Consider the following 24,735-nt stretch of genomic DNA (forward strand, 5'->3'; position numbering starts at 1 on the left):
AAGGTACAGGGCCCAGGTGGCCAATTCCACCTCCCCCCCTTCCAGAGTGGCTATATTGCATGCCCTTGTGCCTGGCAGCCCAGGGACGCTGACTGCCAGCAATCCTCAAATCACTGCACTCACCTGGGCTGCTCTGACCAACAAACCCAATCTGCAAGGTGCTTTAGACAGGAAAACCCCAGAGCAAGAATTTTACTGTACAACTTAGTGACCTGCATTTAAAAAATGGTTAGGTTCATTACTCAAAGTAGGGAAACACACATTTTTACTGATATTTTAAGCACTTTAAAAATGAATTGCTGGGTGCAGTGGTTCACGCCTCTAATCCCAGCACCTTGGGAGGTTGAGGCAGGTGGATCACCTGAAGTCAGGAGATCGAGATTGGCCTAACCAACATGGTGAAACCCCATGTCTACTAAAAATACAAAAATTAGCTGGGCGTGGTAGCTTGTGCCTGTAATCCCAGCTACTTGGGAGGCTGTGGCATGAGAACTGCTTGAACCCGGGAGGCGGAGGTTGCAATGAGCTGAGATCGTGCCATTGTGCTCCAGCCTGTGCGACAACAGCGAAACTCTGTCTCAACAACAACAAAAAAGAATGAATTGTTTCAAACTCCAAGTGGGCCTGGCAGGGTGTAGCAGCACATGGATGACTGTCGGTCTCCATGAGAAGGACCAGGCCCCAGGAGAGAAGCTGGTGGCAGGCTGGGCAGCCCTATCCTCTGAATGTGCAGAGACGCCCACGGGCTCTAGCTGAGAACAGCCACAGGGGGCGAGAAGGGGCTAATCTCATTCATATCTAATGACTTCAAGATATCACAGGGGGATGGGGGGCAGGGAGCACAAACTCAAATGAACCCCTCAGCCTAGCAAGTCTGAAGGTAAAACCTAGTGTAAGAGTTGAGTAAAAGCTGTCTAGGATAAAGACCCGCAATGACGGAAGTGACCCAACCACAGACAGCCCTGTCACGGACAGGCATCTCAGCACTTTGCTCACATCGACCCTCTTACTCCTCATACCAGCTCTCTGCAGTCTTGGCAGGCGATGTGATTATTATTACAGGTGAGGGGGTGAAGTAGCTCACGGAGCTCACACAGTAGGGAAGTGGCCAAGTGGATCTGAACCCACTGCCTGCCCAGGTGATCACATGGCACAGTGCCCTGCCTGGGAGCCTGCCGCATCAGCTGCCAAAACTGAGAGAATGTGTTGTGCCAGAGTGCCAAATGCAAACTATGTGAAAAGTACTACCCAGCTGAAAACATGTGATAAAATGATTTTAAAAAAAAACCAGAATACCTTATCTTTAACGATGCTCTCTTGACACGCTGTACATTTTGGACTTGATGAGCTGCAGGGAAACACACGTGACTACATTAGAGTGAAAGTCCCTTTCTTGAGGGGACTCAGGAGATTCCGGGAGCATTCGCTTTATGGTCAGGTCTGCACAGTGGCTCACAGCAAACGGCCCCCTGCACTGTACTTGGTGATTCACTTTACAAAGGAAGCCATGGGAGAAAAAAGGGCTACATTTTTTTAAATGCTGATTTTTCTTTTTTTTTTTTTTTTTTGAGATGGAGTTTCATTTTCCTGGGCTGGAGTATTATGGTGACCTCAGCTCACTGCAAGCCCCACCCTGATCATGCCATTCTCCCCCGCCTCAGCCCTGAGTAGCTGCTGGGACTACAGGGCTCACCTTCACCCCACTGCCAATTTTTGTATTTTAGTAGAGACGTGGGGTTTCCAATGCAGCCAGCCAGGATGGTCTCGATCTCCTGACCTTGTGATCTGCCCACCTCGGCCTCCCAAAGTGCTGGGATTACAGGCGTGAGCCACCGCGCCCAGCCAAAATGCTGATTTTTCAAAAGGAAGTTACCAAGTAGAACAGTTTAGTTCAGCCCCACTTGGAAAGCCTCTTTCACTTAATGTAAAAGTGAAATTTTATTTCAGAAACCAAAGCTAGCTGTCTGCAGAGCAGCCCTTCGATGTGAGTACCGTTTACCTGGAGAGCCTTGCTCCTGTGTTGTAAAAGCAGCCAGCCCTTCTCCACAGGCGATTTTGCTTCACTGTCTATTGGAAGGCCAATGACACTTGCACAGGGGGACCAGCCTCCCTCCCCTGTGGCCCACCATATATGGGGGCTCCAGCCCCTCCTCCACCAGGAAGCTTCTCCTGGGCCCAGAGGTGGGCAAAGGTGAGCTGACTGGGATAAGTGGGTAAGACCACAGAGGGAAGCATGGAGAAGAGAGAGGGTGAAGGCAGGTGACAGGGCAGGGGGCTGGCTGCTGTGCCCAGGCTGGGGCTCGGGGGCAGCCCAGGCTTGAGTGTTATGGGAGGAGGAGCTGGCAACCTTCCCAGGCTGACGTGCCCTGACAGCATTGGCCAAGACCAGGGCATCCTGCAGCAACCCCACCACCCGGCACAACGCCAGAAAACATAAACATGAGGCCTGCAGGGTGAATCAAGGTGCTCTCCTGGTCGATGCTATCCTGCAGTAAAGCTCCAGCCTCCCTTCATGATCCGCCAGCAGCACCAGCACTGGCACTCAGCAGCAAAGCGCTGCCAAGAGCTCGGTGCATGTAACACATGCGCCTGCTGAGTAAGCATGCGGCCTAGGTTTCTGCTCGCCTAGGGACCTACCCAGTCCTTTAAGCTGACCCCATCCCCCCTCCTCTCTGTAGCACCCTTGCACACCAGTACATATGCCCTTAAACGACTGGCTTGTCATTTCCTGGTGTGTCTCCTCCATGGAACTGTGAGCTTCCTCAATAAAATACAGCAACACATATGAGGCTCTACAACACCAAGGCTCTACAGACAGAGTGGGAAGACACAGGTGGGGCAGGTCAGAGACAGGCAGAGGCCTCAGTAAACTCAGATGTGGGAATCCCCCTGCAACTCCCTAAAGGATTCACGAGCTGGACCCGGAGGCTTTTATGACTTCTTTAGGGCTTTAAACCTCTAGAGGTGTAGCTTTAGAGAAATGAATGAAGGAGAGGGTGAAGCCGAGGGCTGAGAAGGGGCAGGGTGACGGGCCGGACAAGGTGCTACCTCAGCAGGGCAGCCATGCAGCTCTCGCAGAAGCGGTGCCCACACTCGGTCTGCTTCGGGCTGCACAGCACCAGGCGGCACTTCTCACACTTGTACTTGTCCTCCACGGTCTTCACAAACTTTTCCTTGTAACCTCCTTGTTCAGGGGCAAAAATCGGCGTCCCAGCACTGCGGTCAGTGTGCAGCTTTAGCGGCGGATTAGTCTGCAGCGGGCCAGGGGAGTCCATCTTTTTACTCGACTCCATTTTAGGAAAGAGGAGTTCTGTTGGGAAAAAACAGTAAAGAGAGCGCCATCATATCCTCTCATGCAAGGAAACAAACGCAGCTTTGGGAAAGCAGAAATGCCTGAGACCTGCTGTCTTTCAGTTTTAGGTAACACAAGAATCCTTCCCAACTTTAATATGTGTTGGGAACAAAACATGATCAAATATGCTTCCTTCCTTTCTATTTTACCCAAACACATAGTAACTACTGATATTATTATTCAAAAAACTTCCTAAAAAGTATACTTAATAAATTGGGCTAGGTGTGGTGGTGCACACCTGTGGTCCCGGCTCCTTGGGAGGCTGAGGTGGGAAGATTGCTGAGCCCAGGAGCTCAAGGTTGCACCAAGCTATGATGGCACCACTGCACTCCAGCCTGAGCGACAAAGCGAGGCCCTATCTCCAAAAAAAATTTTTTTTTTTTTTTGAGATGGAGTCTCACTCTGTCACCCAGGCTGGAGTGCAGTGGCGCAATCTCAGCCCACTGCAAGCTCCACCTCCTGGGTTCATGCCATTCTCCTGCCTCAGCCTACCGAGCAGCTGGGACTACAGGCGCCCACCACCACACCCGGCTAATTTTTTGTATTTTTAGTAGAGATGGGGTTTCACCGTGTTAGCCAGGATGGTCTCGATCTCCTGACCTCGTGATCCGCCTGCCTTGGCCTCCCAAAGTGCTGGGATTACAGGCGTGAGCCACCGTGCCCAGCCAAAAATTTTCTAAAGTTAATAATAAACAGAGTATTTTTGAGGTTTAAAAAAATACACATACTATTTTGCTGTGTTGTAACTTTGAATTCAATGCATCATTCTGAGATTTTAGCTGAAACAACAGCTGTTCTCAGTCAGTTTTCCTTCCTCATTGACTTCTGCTAGATGAGTCTCGATGCCACGACTCAGACTGGCCTGGTCAACCTGCTTCTGGAGCCCAGTTGTTCCTTCCCGGGTAAACCCTGTGACAGTGTGCCCACAGTACCCGAAGTGCTCAGTTTTGACATCCACCCTCTTCTTATTCATCTAGCACCGCCCTGACCCAACATGCTGTGCACGGAGCTGTGGGGTGGGCCCGCTGTGGACCCACAGAGCACGCCACACCCTGTCACACCAGTGAGGAGCGTGTGAGGGAGGTGCCGCTCCCTGTGTGCACGAGGGGACTCGGGTTCAGGTAGGTGCCAATGTGCCCAAAGGGCTGGGCTGGCAGAGGGGACACCACAAAGGGCAGGTCCGTCTGTGCGGGCTCTCTTCCACACCTGCTGACAAGGTACTCTTTAAGACTGGCTGCCTCCCACCTGCAAGTTCCCATCAACAGGTAAACAGCTCCTCAAAATGAGCCACAAAGGTCCCAGCCTGCACAGCTCTGCCAGATGAGACCTCAAGATCAAGTAAATGAAAATAACCAGGAATGTAAAGGAGTTGAATCGAGTTCCTGAAGAAATGTGAGCTTTAATAAAAATTACACTGTGCACTCATAAACACACTCATAATTTGATCAATCATCCTAAATATTTGCTAACACTTACCTAAAGCTAAATTAAATGTTTCCAGATGGTGGTATAAAGTCTGGCTTCTCTGGTCTTTGTTTTCTGGATACCATGCAATGGCCATGCACTTCTATAATGAAAAAAACCCTGAGAATGCCAGCTAGTGTTTAGGTCCGTGTGTGCACCATGAACTTTCTTGGAAAAGTTTTTGCCCAGTGCCTTACGATCTTTACGAGGCTTCTGCAGGGCAGCTCCAGCACGGATGCTCTTCCTGTCTTTAACGCTCAGCCTGCACCACTCCCCTCCTGTCAACAGCCCCTGGCCAGCCCTGCACCCCCATGTACCGTGGTAAGGAAGGGAGTGGCTGTGAAGGGAGGTGAGGGACCCACTGAGAACCAGACTCAAGAGCCTCAGGGAACACCGCTGCCTAGACCAGCCACCTCACATCAGAAGCCTCTGCACCACAGGATTTTTCTTGTGTAGTTTCCCACCTCCACGCCTCCTCCATCCTTTCTCATGATATGGTAATGCCTCAGGTGAAAAGGGGAAGTTCCTTTCAAAACTCACCAGCTCCCTCAAAAACACACTGCATTCCTGTACCCAATTCATCTATTTTTGCTACTTAGAAAAATAAGAGCCAAATTCCTTCCACTCCTGAGGTCCTGGGCATCCTGGGGAGGTAGTTGCTGGGTGGGCGGGCAGAGCCCCTCCTTCCGAGCTCCATTCTTGCTGCCTGCATGAAGCTGACAGGCACATGAGCTGACAGACTCCTAGCCTGACTTCACAGCTAGGAGCAAACAGGAATGAACGCCGGCAGCAGAGAACTTGAGAGACTGATGAACTGGTTAGTAACTCAAGTGTGTTAGCTTCATAGAACATTACTGTGGCACAGTGTGGGAAATTACTTATTTGTGAAAACAAAGTTTTCAAAACATTAATGTTAAAGTATATGTATTATAGATGTCATCTGCTTACAAACTTGCCAGTTCATCACGATGCTCACTAATCTCTTCAAGCTAAGCAGCAAGGGCACCTGGTGCTAGCCTTGCCTGCCAGGTAAAAGGGGTGACCAGCCTCGACCTGCAGCCCCCGGCCCCTGCCACTGTGCTCTCCACACTGGCCCATCGTGCCTCAGAGGCTTTAGGTTCCCCTAGGCCCGCCCAGCCAGGCCACTGCAGAGCCTACCCAGACACACGCAGGCCAGCCCCCAACCTTCTCCAGGAGGCTACCTTCCCACCCTCTCTCTCAACTCCCCCATACTGCTCTGTGCTTTTCCCCAGGCCTCCTGCCACTAAGACTGCATGTAACTAAGTTTACCCAGGATGCATCCCCTAGATCAGAGAATCAGGAATTGGCAAACTACAGTCTGCGATTCAAATCTAGCCAGCAGCCTATTTTTGTAAGGTCTTTGAACTAAGAATGTTTTTCAGATTTTTTAAGTGTTATAAAAACAAAGACTAAGAGTGTATGTGGTCCACAACGCCTAGGATATTTACTCTCTTGCCCCTAACAGAAAGAGTTTGCCAGTCCTTGCTCTGGACTCTACATCCAGAGAGCAGAGAGGAGTCGCTGGTGTGTAGGCTGTATGAAAGGCCAATTTTGTGAATAAGTGCCAAACTGCTCCCCAAAGCAGAGGTAACAACAAATACTTCCACCAGCAGCATGAGAATTTCTATGAAACCACACTCTCACCAACACTTACAGTTATCGGTCATCTTAATTTCTACCAATCAAGGACAATGGTCTTTTTGCTCCTTAACCTGATTAGAAAGGTTTGGCATCTTAATATGCCGAGAGGCCACTTGTTTTCTCTCCTGTGAAATGCCAAATTGTGTCTCCTTGTCATTGTTTTCTGTGTGTGTGTGTGTGTGCGTGTGCGTGCGTGTGTGTGTTTTCAAGAGATGGAGTCTCGTTCTGTTGCCCAGGCTGGAGTACAGTGGTGCCATCATGGCTCACTACAGCCTCGAACCCCTGGGCTCAAGCAATCCTCCCACCTCAGCCTCCAGAGTAGCTAGGATTATAGGCACATGCCACCATGCCCAGCTAATTTTTTAATTTTTTTCAGGAGCTGGGGGTCTTGCCTGCTCTCAAGCTCCTGGCCTCAAGTGATCCTTCTACCTCAGCCTCCCAAAGCGCTGGGATTACAGGCATGAACCACCGTGCCTGGTGGTGTCATTTTTTTAATTGGGTTATTGTCTCTTGTAATATTGATTTGGCGAGATTCCCCCTCTATTTAATATGTTAACAGCTAATCCTTTGTTAGTTTTATGTATTACAGATGTCTTTTCCCAATTTATGGCTTGATTTTTTTTTTTTTTAATTATTCTAAGTTCTGGGATACATGTGCAGAACGTGCAGGTTTGTTACATAGATATACATGTGCCATAGTGATTTGCTGCACCCATCAACCCGTCATCTGTATTAGGTATTTCTACTAATGCCATCCCCACCTTCCGACAGGCCCCGGTGCGTGATGTTCCCCTCCCTGTGTCTATGTGTTCTCATTGTTCAACTCCAACTTATGAGTGAGAACATGTGGTGTTTGGTTTTCTGTTCCTCTGTTAGTTTGCTAAGAATGATGGTTTCCAGCTTCATCCATGTCCCTGCAAAGGTCATGAACTCATTCTTTTTTATGGCTACATAGCATTCCATGGTGTACACGTGCTACATTTTCTTTATCCAATCTATCATTGATGGGCATTTGGGTTGGTTCCAAGTCTTTGCTATTGTAAATAGTGCTGCAGTAAACATACATGTGCATGTGTTTTAAAAATATGGAACTGCTTCTCGAATTTGTGTGTCATCCTTGCGCGGGGGCCATACTAATCTTCTCTGTATTGTTCCAATTTTCGTATATTTCTCACATCATGTACAATGTACAATGTTGATTGTACATTTCTCACAATCAACTTAGAGGCAGACAGTAACAACCATCCCTACTGCTGGGCACTAACCTGGCATATCTCCCTCAATCCAACGCAGTCATGCAGGAGAAGCCACCGAGGCGAATCTACCCCAGGTTCCCCACCACTGACGTAACAGAGAGAGGGCAAGAACCTCAAGGCTGCCAAGGAAACATTTCTGTCTCTAGGATCAAGTTCTCAACGGCATGGAGGGCAGTTTTTACTAACATGCCCTCAACCCAACAAATACTGACAACAATAATTTATTGCATCTCTTATGCTATTTATCCTTGTAAGTCATCTTAAATCTCTTGTGTAATCGAGTAAGGTGTACATAAATTTGGCAAACTCGAAACTGATCATAATTTTAAAATTTAGATTATGTCCTAAAATATTAAATTTAAATTATGACTAGTAAGTCATGTGCACAAAAATGGCTGAGTAAGGAACTGAAAGTCTATCCTTCAATATACGCATTTTAAAAACTGGCAAAAACTGTCAGAATCTACTATTTTAAAACTTTGGAAACTAACTAAAAACTTGCAGCAATCAGAAGAACACTTAATCAAGAAAAACCAGCTGAATCTCAGCAAGAACAGTGAGTTCCGCAGCATTTTAACCTTCTCTGGTCCCATCCTGGCTGCAGCAGTGCCTAGAAGACAACAGGCTGCCACTCTGGTGCCACCGGTCCAAGAGGGAGCATTGGAATGGGCCTCATCTGCAAAGAACTGCAGTTGTTTGTTTTGACCTGTCTATTGACTCCCTGAAAGATTGGCTCACAGGGTTTGACTTAACCTCCCAGTGCTGAGGCATCTACTAGGGAAACAGGGAAAAAGGTTACTGGAAATATTTACAGACAATTATTTGCTGCTGCCTGAACCACTGGATAACAGTTGAGGCAAACAATAGATTTACCAAAAGCTTGGGAAGAAAAGCTGAGGAGTAAGATGTTTTGGAAAATAAGGGTTTGAAAAGCTCTGACACATTCTTGGAAATCTAGAAGGTTCCACAAATGCCCAGGGCTGTGTACATGTTCAGGGAAGACCTGAAAAGGCCTAGGCTTCCACTCTGGCTGACCTTCAGGTTCTGTGCAAGCCGGCAGTGAATGCTAAGGGGTCACCGTCAAACGCCTGGCTGAGTGTTGAAGCTGTGCTCCAACATACACACAGACCTCATTTCAAAAGACTGGGAGATATTTTTTGTTCTAGGTGCTTAAATCTCTGTCTAATCATAAGATGACCACTATATTAATGGAACAGAGAACTCAGTGGCCACACATGATGAAGAATATATACTATACAAAATTAGCTCAGAAAAGTAACTATACAAACAATGACTGTAACAAGCAGCCAACAAACCCTGGGGGAGAAGGAAGAATCTCATTTCCAAAGTTGTTACAGTATTTTCCAGCTTTCAACAAAATATTACAAAGCATGCAAAGAAACAGGAAAGTTCGATTCACATGCAGAAAAAAGATAAGTAACAGAAATTGTTCAAGAGGAAGCCCAGACATTAGACTTATGGATGAAGACTTTAAATATGCTATTTTAAATATGTTCAAAGAACTAAAGAAAACCATGTTCAAAAATCTGAAACATCCATCAGAACAATGTCTCGCTGAATACAGAATATTGATGAAGAAAAAAATATTTTAAAAAAGAACCAAATTCTGGAGTTGAAAAGCACAAAAACTGAAATGAAAAATTCACCACAGGGGCTCAACAGCATAAACAAACAGAAAGCAGTAAGAATCAGAGAACTTACAGATAGGACAATTGAGATTATACAGTGGTGTTAGGAACAGAAGAAAAAATAATGAAGAAAATAAACAGCCTCAGACACTTGTGGGACACCATCAATTGTACCAACATACACATTATAGCATTTCAGAAAGACACAGAGAAAAAGAAACAAAAAAAAGTTTGAAGAAATAATGGTAGAAAAGTCCTGTAATTAATGAGAAACATTAATCTGCATAATGCATAACCAGGAAGCTCGACAAATTCCAAATAGGATAAATTCAATTCAAAGAGCCACACCCAGACACACTGTAGTCAAACTGTAGAAAGCAGCAAGAGAGAAGTGACTCTTCAAGTACAAGGACTGCTCAGTAAGATTAACAACTGATTTCTCATCTAAAGCCATGGAGGCCAAAAGGTAACAAATTAAAGAGCTCAAAGAAAAAAATCTGTCAACCAAGAATTCTTTTTTTTTTGGAGAAGGGATCTTACTCTGTCACCCAGGCTGTAGTGCAGTGGTGCAATCATAGCTCACTGCAGCCTCCAACTCCTGGGCTCAAGCAATCCACCTGCCTCAGTCTCTCTGGGAGCTGAGACTACAGGCCAGTGCCATCATGTCTGGCTATTTTTCAACCAAGAATTCTATATCCAGTAAAACTATCTTTCAAAAATGAATGAGATCCCAAAAAAATATATTAGAAAACTCCAAGTGAGATTCATCCCAGGAATGCAAGGTTGGTTCCACACACAAAAACCAATCAGTGTAATATATACTAATAGGACAAGGGGGAAAAAACCCACACAATTAGTTTGATTAATGTAGAAAAAGTATTTGACACAATCCAACAACCTTTCATGATAAAAACACTCAGAATACTAGGAACAGAAAGGAAGTTACTAAGCATGATAAAGGGTATCTGTGAAAAACCCACATACACTGGTGAAAAACTGAAAGCTTTCCTCCTAAGAACAGGGCAAGACAAAGATACCTATTTTCATCACTACGAATCAATACTGTCCTGGAAGTTCCAGCCAGAGCAATTAGGCAGAAAAAAGAAATAAAAACCATCCAAATTGGGAAAGAAAGAGTAAATCTATTCACAGACAACATTATCCATCAGAGTTGCAGGGTACAAGATCAACACACAAACATCATCTGTGTTTCTATACACCAGCAATAAATAAGCAAAAAAAGGAATTAAGAATGCAATTATATTTACAATAGCATCTAAAATAATAAACTACTCAGAAATAAATTTAACCAAGGAGACAAAAGAATTTTTCAATAAAAACTACAAACACTGATGAAATAAATTAAGACAAAAATAAATGGCAAGATATCCCATGTAAATGGATTGGAAAACCTAATATTTTGGTAAATACTAACTATAGTACTACCAATAATTTATAATGTTTATGCCATTATTTTATGGTATTAAAATAATGGTAAAACATTATTCTAGGTGTGTTTCTGTGAGGATGTTATAGATGGGATTAACATTTAAACTGGTAGACTGAGTAAAGCAGACTGCCATGCCCAATATGAGTGGCTGTCATCTAATTAGTTCAAGGCTTGAGTAAAACAAAAAGGCTGACCCTCTCCCTGCAGCAAGGCAGGTTCTTCCTGCCTATCTTCAAGCTGAGACATCAGCTTTTTTTCCTGCCTTTGGACTCAAACTGAAACGATGGCTCTTCCTGGGTCTTTGGCCTGCAAGCTTTCAGACAGGAACTACACCACTAGCTTCCCCAGTTCTCAGGCCTTCAGTCTTGGGCTAGGGCTAGAAGTAAACCATCTGCTCTCTTGGATCTCTAGCTTGCCAACTCCTCCTGCAGATCTTGGGATATGCCTACCTCCGTAATTGTGTGAGTCAATTCCTTTTAATAAATCTCTAAGACTAACACACACACACATACACACACACACACACACACACGCACAATTGGCTCTGTTTTTCTGGGGTACCCTAAGATACTACCCAAAGTGATTCACAGATTCAATGCAACCCCTATCAAATTTCCAACGGCCCTGTTTTGCAGAAATAAAAAATTGAGACCAGGAACCGTAGCTTACACTTATAATCCTAGCAGTTTGGGATGCCGAGGCAGGAGGATCACTTGAGGCCAGGAGTTCAAGATCAGCATGGGCAATATAGTGAGACACTATTTCTACAACAGAAAAAATAAAAATAAAAATCTGATCCTCAAATTCATAAGGAACTGCAAGAGACCTCAAATAGCCAAAACAATATTGAAGAAGAAGACCAATGTTTTAGACTCATACTTCCCTCTTTTAAAACTTACTGCAAAGCTTTAGTAATCAAAACTATATGGCACTGGCAGAAGAACAGACATGTAGACCAACGGAATAAAATCGAAAGTACAAAAGTAAACACACACACACACACACACACATATATATATGACCAAGTGACCTTTTTTTTTTTTTTTTTTTGGAGACACAGTCTGGCTCTGTTGCCCAGGCTGGAGTGCAGTGGTGTAATCTCAGCTCATTGCAACCTCTGCCTCCCAGGTTCAAGCGATTCTCATGTCTCAGCATCCCGAGTAGCTGAGATTACAGGTGTGTGCCACTGCACCTGGCTATTTTTGTATTTTTTTAGTAGAGATGGGGTTTTGCCATGTAGGCCAGGCTGGTCTGGAACTCCTAACCTCAAGTGATCTGCCCAACTTGACCTCCCAAAGTGTTGAGATTACAGGCATGAGCTATTGCACCTGGCCTCAAGTGACTTTTGACAGGGGTGCCAAATGAGACCATTCAGTAGGAAAAGAATAGTTTAATAAATGGTTCTAGGACAGCTGGATTAACACTTGCAAAACAAACTTGGACCTCTACCTCACTCCACATATACAAACTAACTCAAAATGGATCAACAACCAAAATATAATAGCTAAAACTATAAAACTCTTAGAAGAAAACACAGGAGGTAAATCTTTAATGACCTTGAATTTGGCAATGGATTATTAGATACAACAACAAAAGTACAAGCAACAAAATAAAAAACTAGATAAACTGAACTTCACCAAAATGAAAAACTTTCGTGCACCAAAGGAGGTTATCAATAAAGTGAAAAGACAATTAACAGAATGGGAGGAAATACTTGCAAATCACATATCTAATAAGAGTCTAGCATCTAGAATACATATAAAGCACTCTTACAACTCAACCATGAAAGACAACCCAATTTTAAAATGAGCAAAGGATCTGTATAAATGTTTCTCCAAGGAAGATACAGAAATATCCAACAAGCACATAAAAAGATGTTCAATATCAGTATCATTAAGAAAATACAAATTGGCTGCTCTGCCTATGGGGTAGCCACTCTTTTACTTCTTTACTTCTATAATAAACTTGCTTTCACTTTATAGATTCACCCTGAACTCCTTCTTGCATGAGATTCAATAAACCTCTCTTGGGGTCTGGATCGGGACCCCTTTCCGGTAATATCTTCCTGGCAAGCCCCAAAGGGATGATACTGAGGAGACTCCCAACCCAAAGGAAATAGACTGCTGCACTGATTGGCCAACTTTGGGTAAGTGGGATGCATTTACCTGGGTAAAGGATGGGATTGGGTTAGGCCCAACTTAGGGGAGTCAGAGTCTCTCCTAAGAGAGGGATAAAGACGCCTCTTAACAAAAGGCAAGCACACTTGACTGAACTTGGGTTTGAGGCCCAACTTAGGAAGGTTAGTCCTTAATAAAATGTAGGGGGTTGGAGGCCCCTCTCAGTGGAGTCCCTCTCGACTAAGAACCGGTTGGCACTATGGGATGTTAACTGCTATTCTCTTTGGATTAATCTGCCTTGTACTCTTTGCTGACAGCTGTGGGTGACAGAATTAGACATGTCCAAGATCATGGGACATGGGGAGCTTTTTCCTCCCCAAAAGGGGAAACTAGAGCTGACGGGAATGCTGGGAAAGATCCCTACGCTCCCAACGAGCAGCTACCTGAACTTCTGAGTCAGTGTCAGCTGCAATGGGTGGGTCTTTCTCTGGTGCCCCTGAGCTTCTCACATTCTCCACTCTGCTGCAGGCAATGCTTTTCTCCCTTTCTTTCCCTTTCCCATCTTTTGTGTTATTCAGGGCCACCATCTTGCCCAAAGACCACATGTTGAGGAATGTCCTTGAGAGCTTGATCTTGTAATCACGTAGCAGTACTTCCTCTGTCTCTGCCTGCCAGGGAACAGGGATTTTGGGTAGTAGTTAGCTCTACAAATTATCTTGAGCAGTAAAAAGCCTTTGCAAGTTCAAAATTTACTGCTCTGGGCTCCTGGGAAGAGCAATGGAAACTGCCCAATGCTGTAGCTCAGCAGTTAAGGCTTTGTCTTTTCACAATGGTGGCCTGAGTTCAGGTTCAATTTTTAGCCTAGAAAATGAACACCTTCTGATCGGTATTTGGGTGACCTTTGCCATTTGTTGATTCTCCTCCCCTTCACGAACTATCTTGTTTTCCTTTCTCTGAGCACCTGGGCGGTTACGTTTGGCAAGTTCAAAAGCCAGGAATATTGGCGGTTTGGCGTGGCTAAAGCTGGGTAATAAGAGATGTAAAAGGACTTTTTAAAGAGTGCTATGGTTAAAAGTCACTTAATTAAAAGTGGATATTCGAGCTCTAACAGCCTGGGACTTTCTTAGGAGAAACAGAGGAAGCACCACACACCCTGTTTTGGGAAAACCTCTCTTTTCCTCATGGAACCCCAAGGATTATTAAACCCCAAGGATAGATCCTCCCAAAAGCTAAGGCTCCATTCTGCTTTGCACCGCATTATCGGTTTTTACTTTGGGGGTATCAGAAATTACTTCACATTATCAGACAGCTTCGATGTGTAATAACTAGGTAGGAAATACATTTAATACTTTTGGGGAGAGCTAAATGGCATGGTGGGGATACGTGGATCTTTGTGTGTCTGGATCAAAAGCATGCTCTTGACCACCTGGAAGGTATGGAGATGTCCTCACCCTTCCCCACTGAGAGATGAGACTCCTGTGGGGGATGGGCTGATCACAGAAAGGGCTGATGGGCTCTTGGCAACGAAATACGTGGTAAAATCATTGCACTGTCTTGTTCTGTAGCGTTTCTCTTTTGGGGATCCAGGATCCAATATAAAAATGGGATCCTCAAGTTCTGGGGCTCTGTCTTGCCTTCCAATTGTGCTTGCTTATTAGGCCGTAGAAACTGCATGCTCTCCTCGCCCTGTTCCTCCAGGGCTCCACCATAAAGCCACTAATCCAATTAAGAAACTGGCAAATGAAAAACCTTACAACTACTACATTTTCTTCTGTCTGTGTATTTATATGTGTTGTGTGTGTGATATAAAAGGCTTTGATTAACTGGTTTAAAAATAAGCGCTCAAATATTTTGTCAGAAAAGTAAAAAGTATAATGCCTTTTAATTCATGTGACTTAAGCTGTGGGAAGTAAAGAAAATTTTTAAGATTATTGGTAAAATAAAGACATTTGGTCTAAATCAGGTAGGTCAAATTTTAGGTTTGCCAAATGCTTTAAGTTTATAACCTGCCTCTTTGACTTTTGAAAATTGTTCAACTTACCTAGACCCATAGATTCTAGGTAAGGCCTGGGGACATGTAGGGTTAGCCATGCCTCCTAGCTATGCTAGAAAGAGTCAGACCTTATCTGCACTTCTGCCTGGTGTCCTAGGCTCCGTACCTACTACATAACTAAAACTGCATACCAAGTTTTTCACCAAAAATAAACACTGTTAAGAGTCAATAGTACAACATGTATTTGAGACTACTGGAAAAACAGTTTTACATGCAAGGTGTGTAGGGAAAGTGAAATGTGTTTTGGTAAAAGATAAGAAGACATGTGAATGTGGATTCTTTTTTTTGGCCTAGATTAAAGGGCTAAGGGATTATTTTAAGTTAGGATTTTAAAGCTGAAGGTTTGCAAAAGTTGTGGAAATTTTGTGAAAAATTAATCTTGTAAAAGAAATTCTGTGTGTGAACATACTGGCTGAAGTTAAAGTGCAATGATTTAGTTCTGTAAATTGAACACTGGAATAAAAGCACAACAGGTTTTCTTAGAGCACTCTTTAACAAAAATTTGTAAAGGATTATAAAAGGTATATAAGAATCTTACCTTCTGGTCCGACATTAAAATTGAGTAGATTTGTCTATAATGTTTTATTAAGAATTGGGTTTAACATTAATTAGTACACTAATGCAATGGTGAAATTTGGCTTATTTGGTATAAAAATCATACAGGAAGCATTGTCAAATATGAAATGGTGTTTGGCTTTCTTTGACCTGTATTTACATAAATATGTTATTGGTATGTGTTACAAAGTAATGGGAAACTCCTAGAATTCTGATATGACTTAGCGTATGTTATTAATAATTGTAATTATTATGTAAAATCGTATGCCACAAAAGTAATCAAAATTCCTAGTCAATTGTGCCTTTAATAGTGGTTGCCTTAAGACTTTTTGTCATCCACAGACAACTGCTGTGTTGATCCTCTTCAAAAGGTAGTTTATAGTCAGCTATAGGACTTCAGCAGGTGCCCTTGGATGCAGGTTTCTAATAACTTTGGAGATTGTGACATTAGAATAGAGGTTCTTAGGCTGGGTGCAGTGGCTCATGCCTGTAATCCCAGCACTTTGGGAGGCCGAGGTGAGTGGATCACCTGAGGTTGGGAGTTTGAGACCAGCGTGACCAACGTGGTGAAACCCCATCTCTGCTAAAAAATACAAAAATTAGCCAGGTGTGGTGGCACGCACCTGTAATCCCAGCTACTCAGGAGGCTGAGGCAGGAGAATTGCTTAAACTTGGGAGGCAGAGGTTGCAGTGAGCCAAGATCACACCATTGCATGCTAGCCTGGGCGACACAGCAAGACTCCGTCTCAAAAAAAAAAAAAAAAAGAGGTTCTTTCAGGACTCTCATGGAGAGCTGAAATGATTATGAATATCAAGTGGAACAGGAGTTAACTGCATGGACTGAACAAAAGACTGAAGTAATTTTTGACTTTTTGCTTAAAACGTTGCTCATCATTTTTGTTTTTCAGAACCAAGAAAACTTCTGAGCTACTTACAGCTTTTGACAACTGAGTAAAATATATTCCTGTGAACAAAACTTGGAGCATATTTGTTTTTCTTTACCTGCTTTCTCCAGAATTTGGAAACTATTCGTGAGTATTAACTTATGGCAATATAGTTATTTGAACAAGTGCAATAAGAATCTGTTTTCTTTTGCAACAGGACACAATTAGAGAAATTGGTTATTTTACCAAGGCTTTGATGGGAATGGTGTGCTTTCTTTTAAGGACTCAAACTTGACTTATAGAGCCAATATAAGCCCCTTGGGAAAACTGGCCTCATACCTTGTCTACACAGTTCCTGTGCAGGGTTCCTGACCTGTGAAATAAAGAATGTCACTTTCTGACAGGCCCAGGAGCCCCACGTCATCTTGGGACCTCAAGAGGAGAGGCATTTCCCAACTCACAGGTTATTTGAGGGTACAAACCCATGGCTGGGCTTGGCTTTAAAAAAAGTCTTACCTGAGGTTCCTTTTATGGAATGAAGTTCCATCAAAGTCAATTTTTAAAACCCTGTGTGAAAAATAATTGTTCTTGCTGCACTTTATACAAATAATCAGGCCAAGTATAATAAAACAAATCAGTCGTACCATGATTTGTCTTCAGTAAAAATGGGAGACCGGAGAGAGAAAATAAATTATGTTTCAGGAACTATGGTACACCTGTTACTAGATTCTAGCCTCATCAGTTGTTTTTAAGTTTTTTTCTGCAACTTAGGCTAACCCTGCTTACTCCTGTGAACCAACCAGTGATCTCTGGCTGCAGCTCCCAAGAAACAAGAGAGATGGGTAATGTAAAAATCTGGATCAATATTCTAATTCTGGGCACATACTGGAATCAGCTGGCGACCCCATATCAGCTTGGTTTCAACAACTGCCCAGTTCATGGAAAGTCTTATTTAGTTTACTCAGGATAATTTTAGTTATTCTACTTTACTGTTGTGGACTATATTGCTGTTGTACTCTTTGTGTAGGAATGCAGGATAAGTTTACTGAATGTTTTCTTAAACTGAACACTCATTAATCTTCCAGATACCACCTTTTGTTGGAACTCAGAGTTATGAATGGCCCTCACCATACTGATGCTTTCTGACTGAGCTCTTCTCTACCCTGAGTACAAGAGACCCTCATAGTTAGGCAGTAATATCTTTGCCCTTATTCAGCCTGAAGAAGTTACAGAAGATGGATCTTTGTCCCTCTACAACTCTTAGGATTAAGGGTTCCCCTGTAAAAGAGAAAGGGGAAACATGTCAGAGGCGTCTGAACCAGAGAAACTCCATCTTGAATAGGGGGTGAGTAAAATAAGGCTGAGACATACTGGACTACATTCCCAGGAGGTCAGGCATTCTAAGTCACAGGATGAGATAGGAGGTCAGCACAAGATACAGGTCATAAAGACCCTGATGATAAAACAGGCTGCAGTAAAGAAGCTGACCAAAACCAAGATGGCGATGAAAGTGACCTCTGGTTGTCCTTACTGTTCATTATACCCTAATTATAATGCATCAGCATGCTAAAAGACACTTCCATCAGCACCATGACGGTTTCCAGATACCATGGCAACGTCAGGAAGTTGCCCTGTATGGTCTACAAAGGCAAGAAACCCTCAGTTCCAGATACTGCCCACCCCTTTCCCATAAAACTCATGAATAATCCACCCCTTGTCTAGCATACAATTAAGAAGTAACAGTAAGTATAAGCAGCTGAGCGGCATGGGCTCTGCCTATGGAATAGCCATTCTTTATTCCTTTGCTTTCTTAATAAACTTGCTTTCACTTAAAAAAAAAAGAAAGAAAGAAAGACAATACAAATCAAAACCACAATGAGTTCCCACTTCACACCCACTAGGATGGCTATAATTTTTTTTTTTTTTTTTTTTTGAGACAGGGTTTTACTCTGTCGCCCAGGCTGGATGGAGTGCCGTGGTGTGAACATGGCTCGCTGCAGCCTTGAACTCCTGGGCCCAGGCAATCCTCCCAACTCAGCCTCTAGAATACTTGGGAATACAGGTGTGCACAACCATGTCCAACTAATTATTTTATTTTCTGTAGAGACAGGGTGTCACTATATTGCCCAGGTTGGTCTCAAACTCCTGGACTCAAGTGATCCTCCCACCTTGGCCTCCCAAAGTGTTGGAATTACAGGCATGAGCCAACATATCTGGCCCTTTTTTTTTTTTTTTTAAAGTCTCATTCTGTAGCCCAAGTTGGAGTGCAGTGGCATGATCTCGGCTCACTGCAACTTCCACCTCTCAGGCTCAAGTGATTTTTGTGCCTCAGCCTCCCCAATAGAAGTACAGGCTCGTGCCACCATGCCCAGCTAATTTTTTGTATTTTAGTAGAGACGGGGTTTCACCATGTTGCCCAGGGTGGTCTCAAACTCCTGAGCTCAGGTGATCTGCCCACCTTGGCCTCCCAAATTGCTGGGATTACAGGTGTAAGCCACTGAGCCTGGCCTATAATTTTTTAGAAAAGGAAAATAACAAGTGTTAGTGAGGATGTGGAAAAACTGAAACCCTCATACACTGCTGGTGGAAACACAAAATGGTTCAGCCACTAAGGAAAAGAGGCTGGCAGTTTCTCAAAAAGTTAAAACATTACCATATGAGCCAGCAATTCCACTCGTAGGTATATGCTCAAAAGAACTGAAAAAAGGTACTCAAAGAAACACATGTACACGTATGTTCACAGCAGTACCATTTACAATAACCAAAAAGGTAGAAACCACCAAAATGTCCATCAATACATGAATAAACAAAATGTAATCTATCCAGACAGTGAATATCATTCAGCCTTAAAAAGGAATGAAGTTCTGATTCATGCTACAACATGGATGAACCCTGAAAACATGCTAAGTGAATAAGTCAGACGCAAAGGGCACACACTACATGATTTCATTTACATGAAACATACAGAATAGGGAAATCCACAAAGACAGAAAGCAGACTAGTAGTTACCAGTGGCTGAAAGGAGGGATAACAGGGACTCACTGCTTGTGGGTATGGGGTTTCCTTTTGGGAATGAAAAAAAATATGTTGGAACCAGATAGAGATCATGGTGCACAACACTGTGAATGTACAAAACGCCACTCAATCATTCACTTTTTAATGACTAATGTTATGTGTATCTCACCACAATTTAAAACACTGTTTAAAAACAAAAACAAAAACAAAAATGAAACAGCCAGGTGCGGCGGCTCACAGCTATAATCCCAGCACTTAGGAAGGCTGAGGTGGGCAGATCACTTGAGGCCAGTAGTTCAAGATATGCCTGGGCAACAGAGTAAAAAACCCATCTCTACAAAAAATACAAAAAGTAGCTGGGTGTGGTGGTGCACACCTGTAGTCCCAGCTATTTGGGGGGCTGAGGTGGGAATCACTTGAGCCCAGGAGGTTGAGGCTGCAGTGAGTCAAGTTTGCACTACTGCACTGCAGCCTGGGTGACATAAAAGACGACTCTCTGAAAACCAAAACTAAAACCTACTATAACCACTTAGTCACTTGGATGGCTAAAATTTTAAAAACAGAAAATCACAAGTGTCGACAAGGATATGGAGAAATAGGAATCTTCACATACTGTTGACAGGAATGTAAAATGGTGCAGCCCATGTGGAAACAATCTGGCAGTTCCTCCAAAAGTTACACACAGAATTACCGTATGACCCAACAATTCCATTTCTATGTATATACCAAGAGAACCAGTATGTTCATGCAAAAACTTGTTCACAAACGTTCACAGCAGCAGTATTCATAACAGTGAAAAAAAAGCAGAAATAGCCCAAATGGTCAGCTGGTAAATGGATAAACAAAATGTGGTCTATCCATACAATGAACTCTTCCTCAGGTATAAAAAAAAATGAGGTACTACATATGCTACAACATGGATGGACCCTAAAAACATTACGTAAGTTATAGAAGTCAGAAACAAAAGGCCACATATTGTATGATTTCTATTACATGAAATGTCCAGAATAGGCAAATTCATAGATACAGAAAGTAGATTAGTGGTTGCCAGAGGCTGGGGCAAGGGAAGAATGGAGAGTGCCTGCTTAGTGGTATGGGGTTTCTTTTTGGGGTGATGAAATATTCTGAAATTAGATAGTAGTGATGGTTGCATAACATTCTTTTTCTTTTTTTTTTTTTTCCCAAGACGGAGTCTTGTCTCTGTTGCCCAGGCTAGAGTGCAATGGTGCAATCTCGGCTCACTGCAACCTCCGCCTCTTAGGCTCAAGCAATTCTGCTGCCTCAGCCTCCCAAGTGGCTGGGGTTACAGGCGTGTGCCACCATGCCTGGCTAATTTTTTGCATTTTTAGTAGAGACAGGGTTTCACCATGTTGGCAAGGCTGGTCTCGAACTCTTGACCTCACATGATCTGCCCACCTCGGCCTCCTGAAGTGCTGGGATTACAGGCGTGAGCCATCACGCCTGGCCATGACATTCTGAATATACACAAAACCACTGGATTGTATACTTTAAGTGGTTTAAATGGTGAATTTTATGTTTTGTAAATTTTATCTCAATTAGAAAGTGTTTAAAATTTTTTGTGTGGGGTAAAAAACGGTGGTGGGGGGAACATCCAGATTCCTGAATCCTGCACAGCCTGGTAGCCACTCCTTACCACCACCACCAACATAAAAAAATGGCTAGCAGGCAGGACACCGTAGCTCACACCTGTAATCCCAACACTTTGGAGGTCAAGGCAAGAGGACTGCTTGAAGCACCAGGAGTTTGAGGTCAGCCACGGCAACATAGCAAGACTCAGTCTCTAAAAAAAAGAAAGGCCAGGTGCAATGGCTCACGCCTGTAATCCCAGCACTTTGGTAGGTGAAGCAGGAGAGGCAGGAGGATCGTCTGAGGTCAGGAGTTCAAGACCAGCCTGGCCACCATGGCAAAACCCTGTCTCTACTAAAAATACAAAAATTAGCCGGATATGGTGGTGTGCGCCTGTAGTCCCAGCTACTCAGGAAGCTGAGGCAGGAGAATATGAGAATCGTTCGAACCCGGGAGGTGGAGGTTGCAGTAAGCCGAGATTGCGCCGCTGCACTCCAGCCTGGGCGACAGCGTGAGACTCTGTCTCAAAAAAATAATAATAAAAATAAAAAATAAAATAAAATAAAAATTAGCCAGGCATGGTGACACATGCCTGTGAGTCCTAGCTACTCAAGAGGCTGAGGCGGGAGAACTGCTTCAGCCCAGGAGTTCAAGGTTACAGTGAGCTACGATCATGCCACTGCACTCCAGCCTGGGTGACAGGGCAAGATTCTGTCTCTAAAAAAAAAAAAAAAATTGCTTTCAAATTTTTTTAAACAGCTAGCATACTGAACCTTATATGACACAATTCTGTTTATCCACATGTAGATCCAAAGAATTTCATAAAATCCTAAGTATCTTAATAGGAAAATTAAATAAGTATCTTAATAGGAAAATTAAAAGTAAGGAGGAGTAAAGATATTAGAAGTCAATGTAAAACAAAGTTTCAGGGGATAATGTTTTAAATTACATGCAGAGAATTAAAGAGAAATAAGCAGCCAAGAGGACAACTGCAACCTCACACACAGACCACACTGACTGATGGTGAGGACAGAAAGCAGCCAGCACTGGAGTTGGTCACGTCTCGTTCGCAGGCCGGAACAACAATACCTACAGGTACAGCTCCGAAAGCAAAATCCAAGTTCAAAGGCCCCAAACTAAATATCACTGTAAAAGAAAGCTCCTAAAACTAAAAGGCTAATTTTTTCTAAATTATCTGTGGTGGTTGCCGGGCATGGCGGCATGTGCCTGTAGTGCCTGCTCAGAAGGCTGAGGCGGGAGGATCACTTGAGCCCTGGAGGTTGAGTCTAGCCTGACCAACCGAGAGCCCTTGTCTCTAAAAAAATAAAAATAAAAATAAAATGTCTGTAAGGGTAATTTATTTTCTTTTTTTTTCTTTTGAGGTAATTTCTTTTATTTTCTTCCTTTTCTTGCTGTCACCCAGGCTGAAGTGTGGTGGTGTGAACACGGCTCACTGCAGCCTTGAACTTCCAGGCTGAAGTGATCCTCCTGCCTCAGCCTCCCAACTAGCTGGGACTACAGGCATGCACCACCACACCCAGCTAACTTTTCCATTTTTTGTAGAGACAGGGTCTCGCCATGTTACCCAGGTAGGTCTCACCAATGTGGCCCAGGCTGGTCTCGAATTCCTGGGCTCAAGCAATCCTCCTGCCTCAGCCTGTTAAAGTTCTAGGATTATGGACATGAACCACCCGCGAGGCCTGTGATGGTAATTTCTAATCTATGACTATATCTGGTCTGTTCACACTGAGCTGTGGACAGGCAGGAATCCCCTGTGTGTTCCACACATAGGCCTATCACCAGAAGTGGCAAGAAATAAGTGAGATTGCGTATTTGGAAGGATTGCGAAAACCTTTGATTAGAGTTCTTGATTTAAACATAAATACCTTTACTTCACTTGCTTACATATGGGCATAAAAATAGTTAAATTCTATTTTTATCCTAAAATTTAGATATGACAATCATAAGTTAATGGCAATTCTACAATATTTATAATAATTATGTGCTGATAAATTATGTAAATTCAGTTAAATGCATTAAAGATATTTGAGGCAACTTTGAGTAACTTGCCAATGAACGTTTGGCATCCTGATTTGGGGGAGCAGCTTGCAGGTTCCAATGCTCAGATGCTGGACACACGCACCTCTGGTTAGCACAGCGGTCATACACATGCTGGGAATCCGAGGCCACTGCCTATTTAACAGCCCACTGCCTATCCTCACCGAGCATCAGGTTTGAGAAGATGTTTGCTTCCACACAGAGAGAAATGTACTGCTGAATGGCAACCACAGATCCACTAAGCAAAGACAGCGCTAAGAAAATTACAATGAAGGGAATTGTGTGATTAAAAAATGGCACCTATGCCAGTGCACTCTGAGGAGCTAAGGAAGGGCAACACCAGAAACTACCAGGAGCGCAGAATCTGGCACTCTGAGCTCCGTAACTTTCTTTTTTTTTAGACAGAGTCTCACTCTTATCGCCCAGGCTGGAGTGCAGTGGCGCCATCTTGGTTCAATGCAATCTACGCTTCCCACATTAAAGCGATTCTCCTGCCTCAGTCTCCTGAGTAGCTGGGATTACAGGCGCGTGCCACCACACCCAGCTATTTGTGTTTTTAGTAAAGACGGGGGTTTCACCATGCTGGCCAGGCTGGTATCGAACTCCTGACCTCAAGTGATTCACCCATCTCGGCCTCCCAAAGTGCTGGGATTACAGGTGTGAGCCACTGCACTTGGCCTGAAACTTTTATTCCGCAGTCTTCTTTAAGCAGAATTTTTACTCTATTACTTTACTTACTGTTTGCTACAGTTTTAGACAAAAATATACTGTATTTTGAGGTCTTGTTATTAACTAAATGAAAGGCACCTCTAATTATTTAAGAAAATTCTTTCATAAAAGTTTAGTTTCTAGTCAGCTACTCAGGAAGGCCCTCACTCACAGCTGAGGCATATCGATACCTAGTACAGCAAAGAGGTGGACTGGATTCCTTTCACTTTCTTCTAGGCCTCCATTACTCTAATGATTTGTTTTATGTTCCCTAGTTCCATGATTTTAGTTGAGCTACACTGTAATTAGAATTTAAAAACTGGAAACAAAAGTACATCTGCTGACAAAAGGGTGCTCCAAGAGCTGGAAAGCCCGGGGAAAACCACAAAAGGGAAGCATCAGATACACAAAGCAAAAGGCTCTTGCCACAAGAAAGCACTAAACATGACACACATGGAGAAAAGCAGTTCAACATCAAGCCCAGCAGGGCAATTAAAGATATCGTCCAAGTGATGCCAATAAAGGGAGAAGGGCAAAGATCATGAACAGACAGGTGTGCCCTGCTGATAAGAAAGCTTTCTGAAAATCCACATTCATGCAAACATTTCAGCATACTGACTCTGTTCCTGATACCTGATGCCAAATGTTCCACCGCGGGAGAGGGCCCACAGTCAGCACCCTGGGCAAGTAACCAGAGGCTGGATCCTTACCAGACAGACAGGCAGATCACAGTCACACATGAAAAGCCCCCTTAGGACAGGGAGGGAGAGACACACAGACCAAGTGACTCAGGCAGACTCCTAGGAAAGAACCTGATTAAACCACAGTATAAGACATGGTCTTAAAGCCTTCGAGAAAACAATAGTCATTTGGGGCCCAGCACTGTCAGTATCCCTTGGTTCAGAAGAGTTAGGAGTTTTAAAAG

The 24,735-nt window shown here is 43.6% G+C and overlaps 1 protein-coding gene and 1 non-coding gene across 11 annotated transcripts in view; both read right to left on the reverse strand.

Annotated features, from left to right (window-relative positions):
- Positions 1-24,735, reverse strand: part of TRAF3 (TNF receptor associated factor 3) — a 134,632-nt gene that overhangs the window by 37,849 nt on the left and 72,048 nt on the right. For all 10 annotated transcript variants that reach the window (XM_009212302.4, XM_017961564.3, XM_031667789.1 and 7 more), the window contains 2 exons: positions 3,049-3,310; positions 1,297-1,348 (listed from right to left, as the gene is read on the reverse strand). In XM_009212302.4, the coding sequence (XP_009210566.3) occupies positions 1,297-1,348; positions 3,049-3,310 (314 nt within the window). The remainder of the gene's footprint in view (positions 1-1,296; positions 1,349-3,048; positions 3,311-24,735) is intronic.
- Positions 7,558-7,664, reverse strand: LOC116275993. Its single transcript, XR_004185459.1, has one exon. It is a non-coding gene; the product is annotated as a U6 spliceosomal RNA (small nuclear RNA).

This window comes from Papio anubis, chromosome 7 (genome assembly GCF_008728515.1).
Source record: "Papio anubis isolate 15944 chromosome 7, Panubis1.0, whole genome shotgun sequence".
NCBI lineage: Eukaryota > Metazoa > Chordata > Mammalia > Primates > Cercopithecidae > Papio > Papio anubis.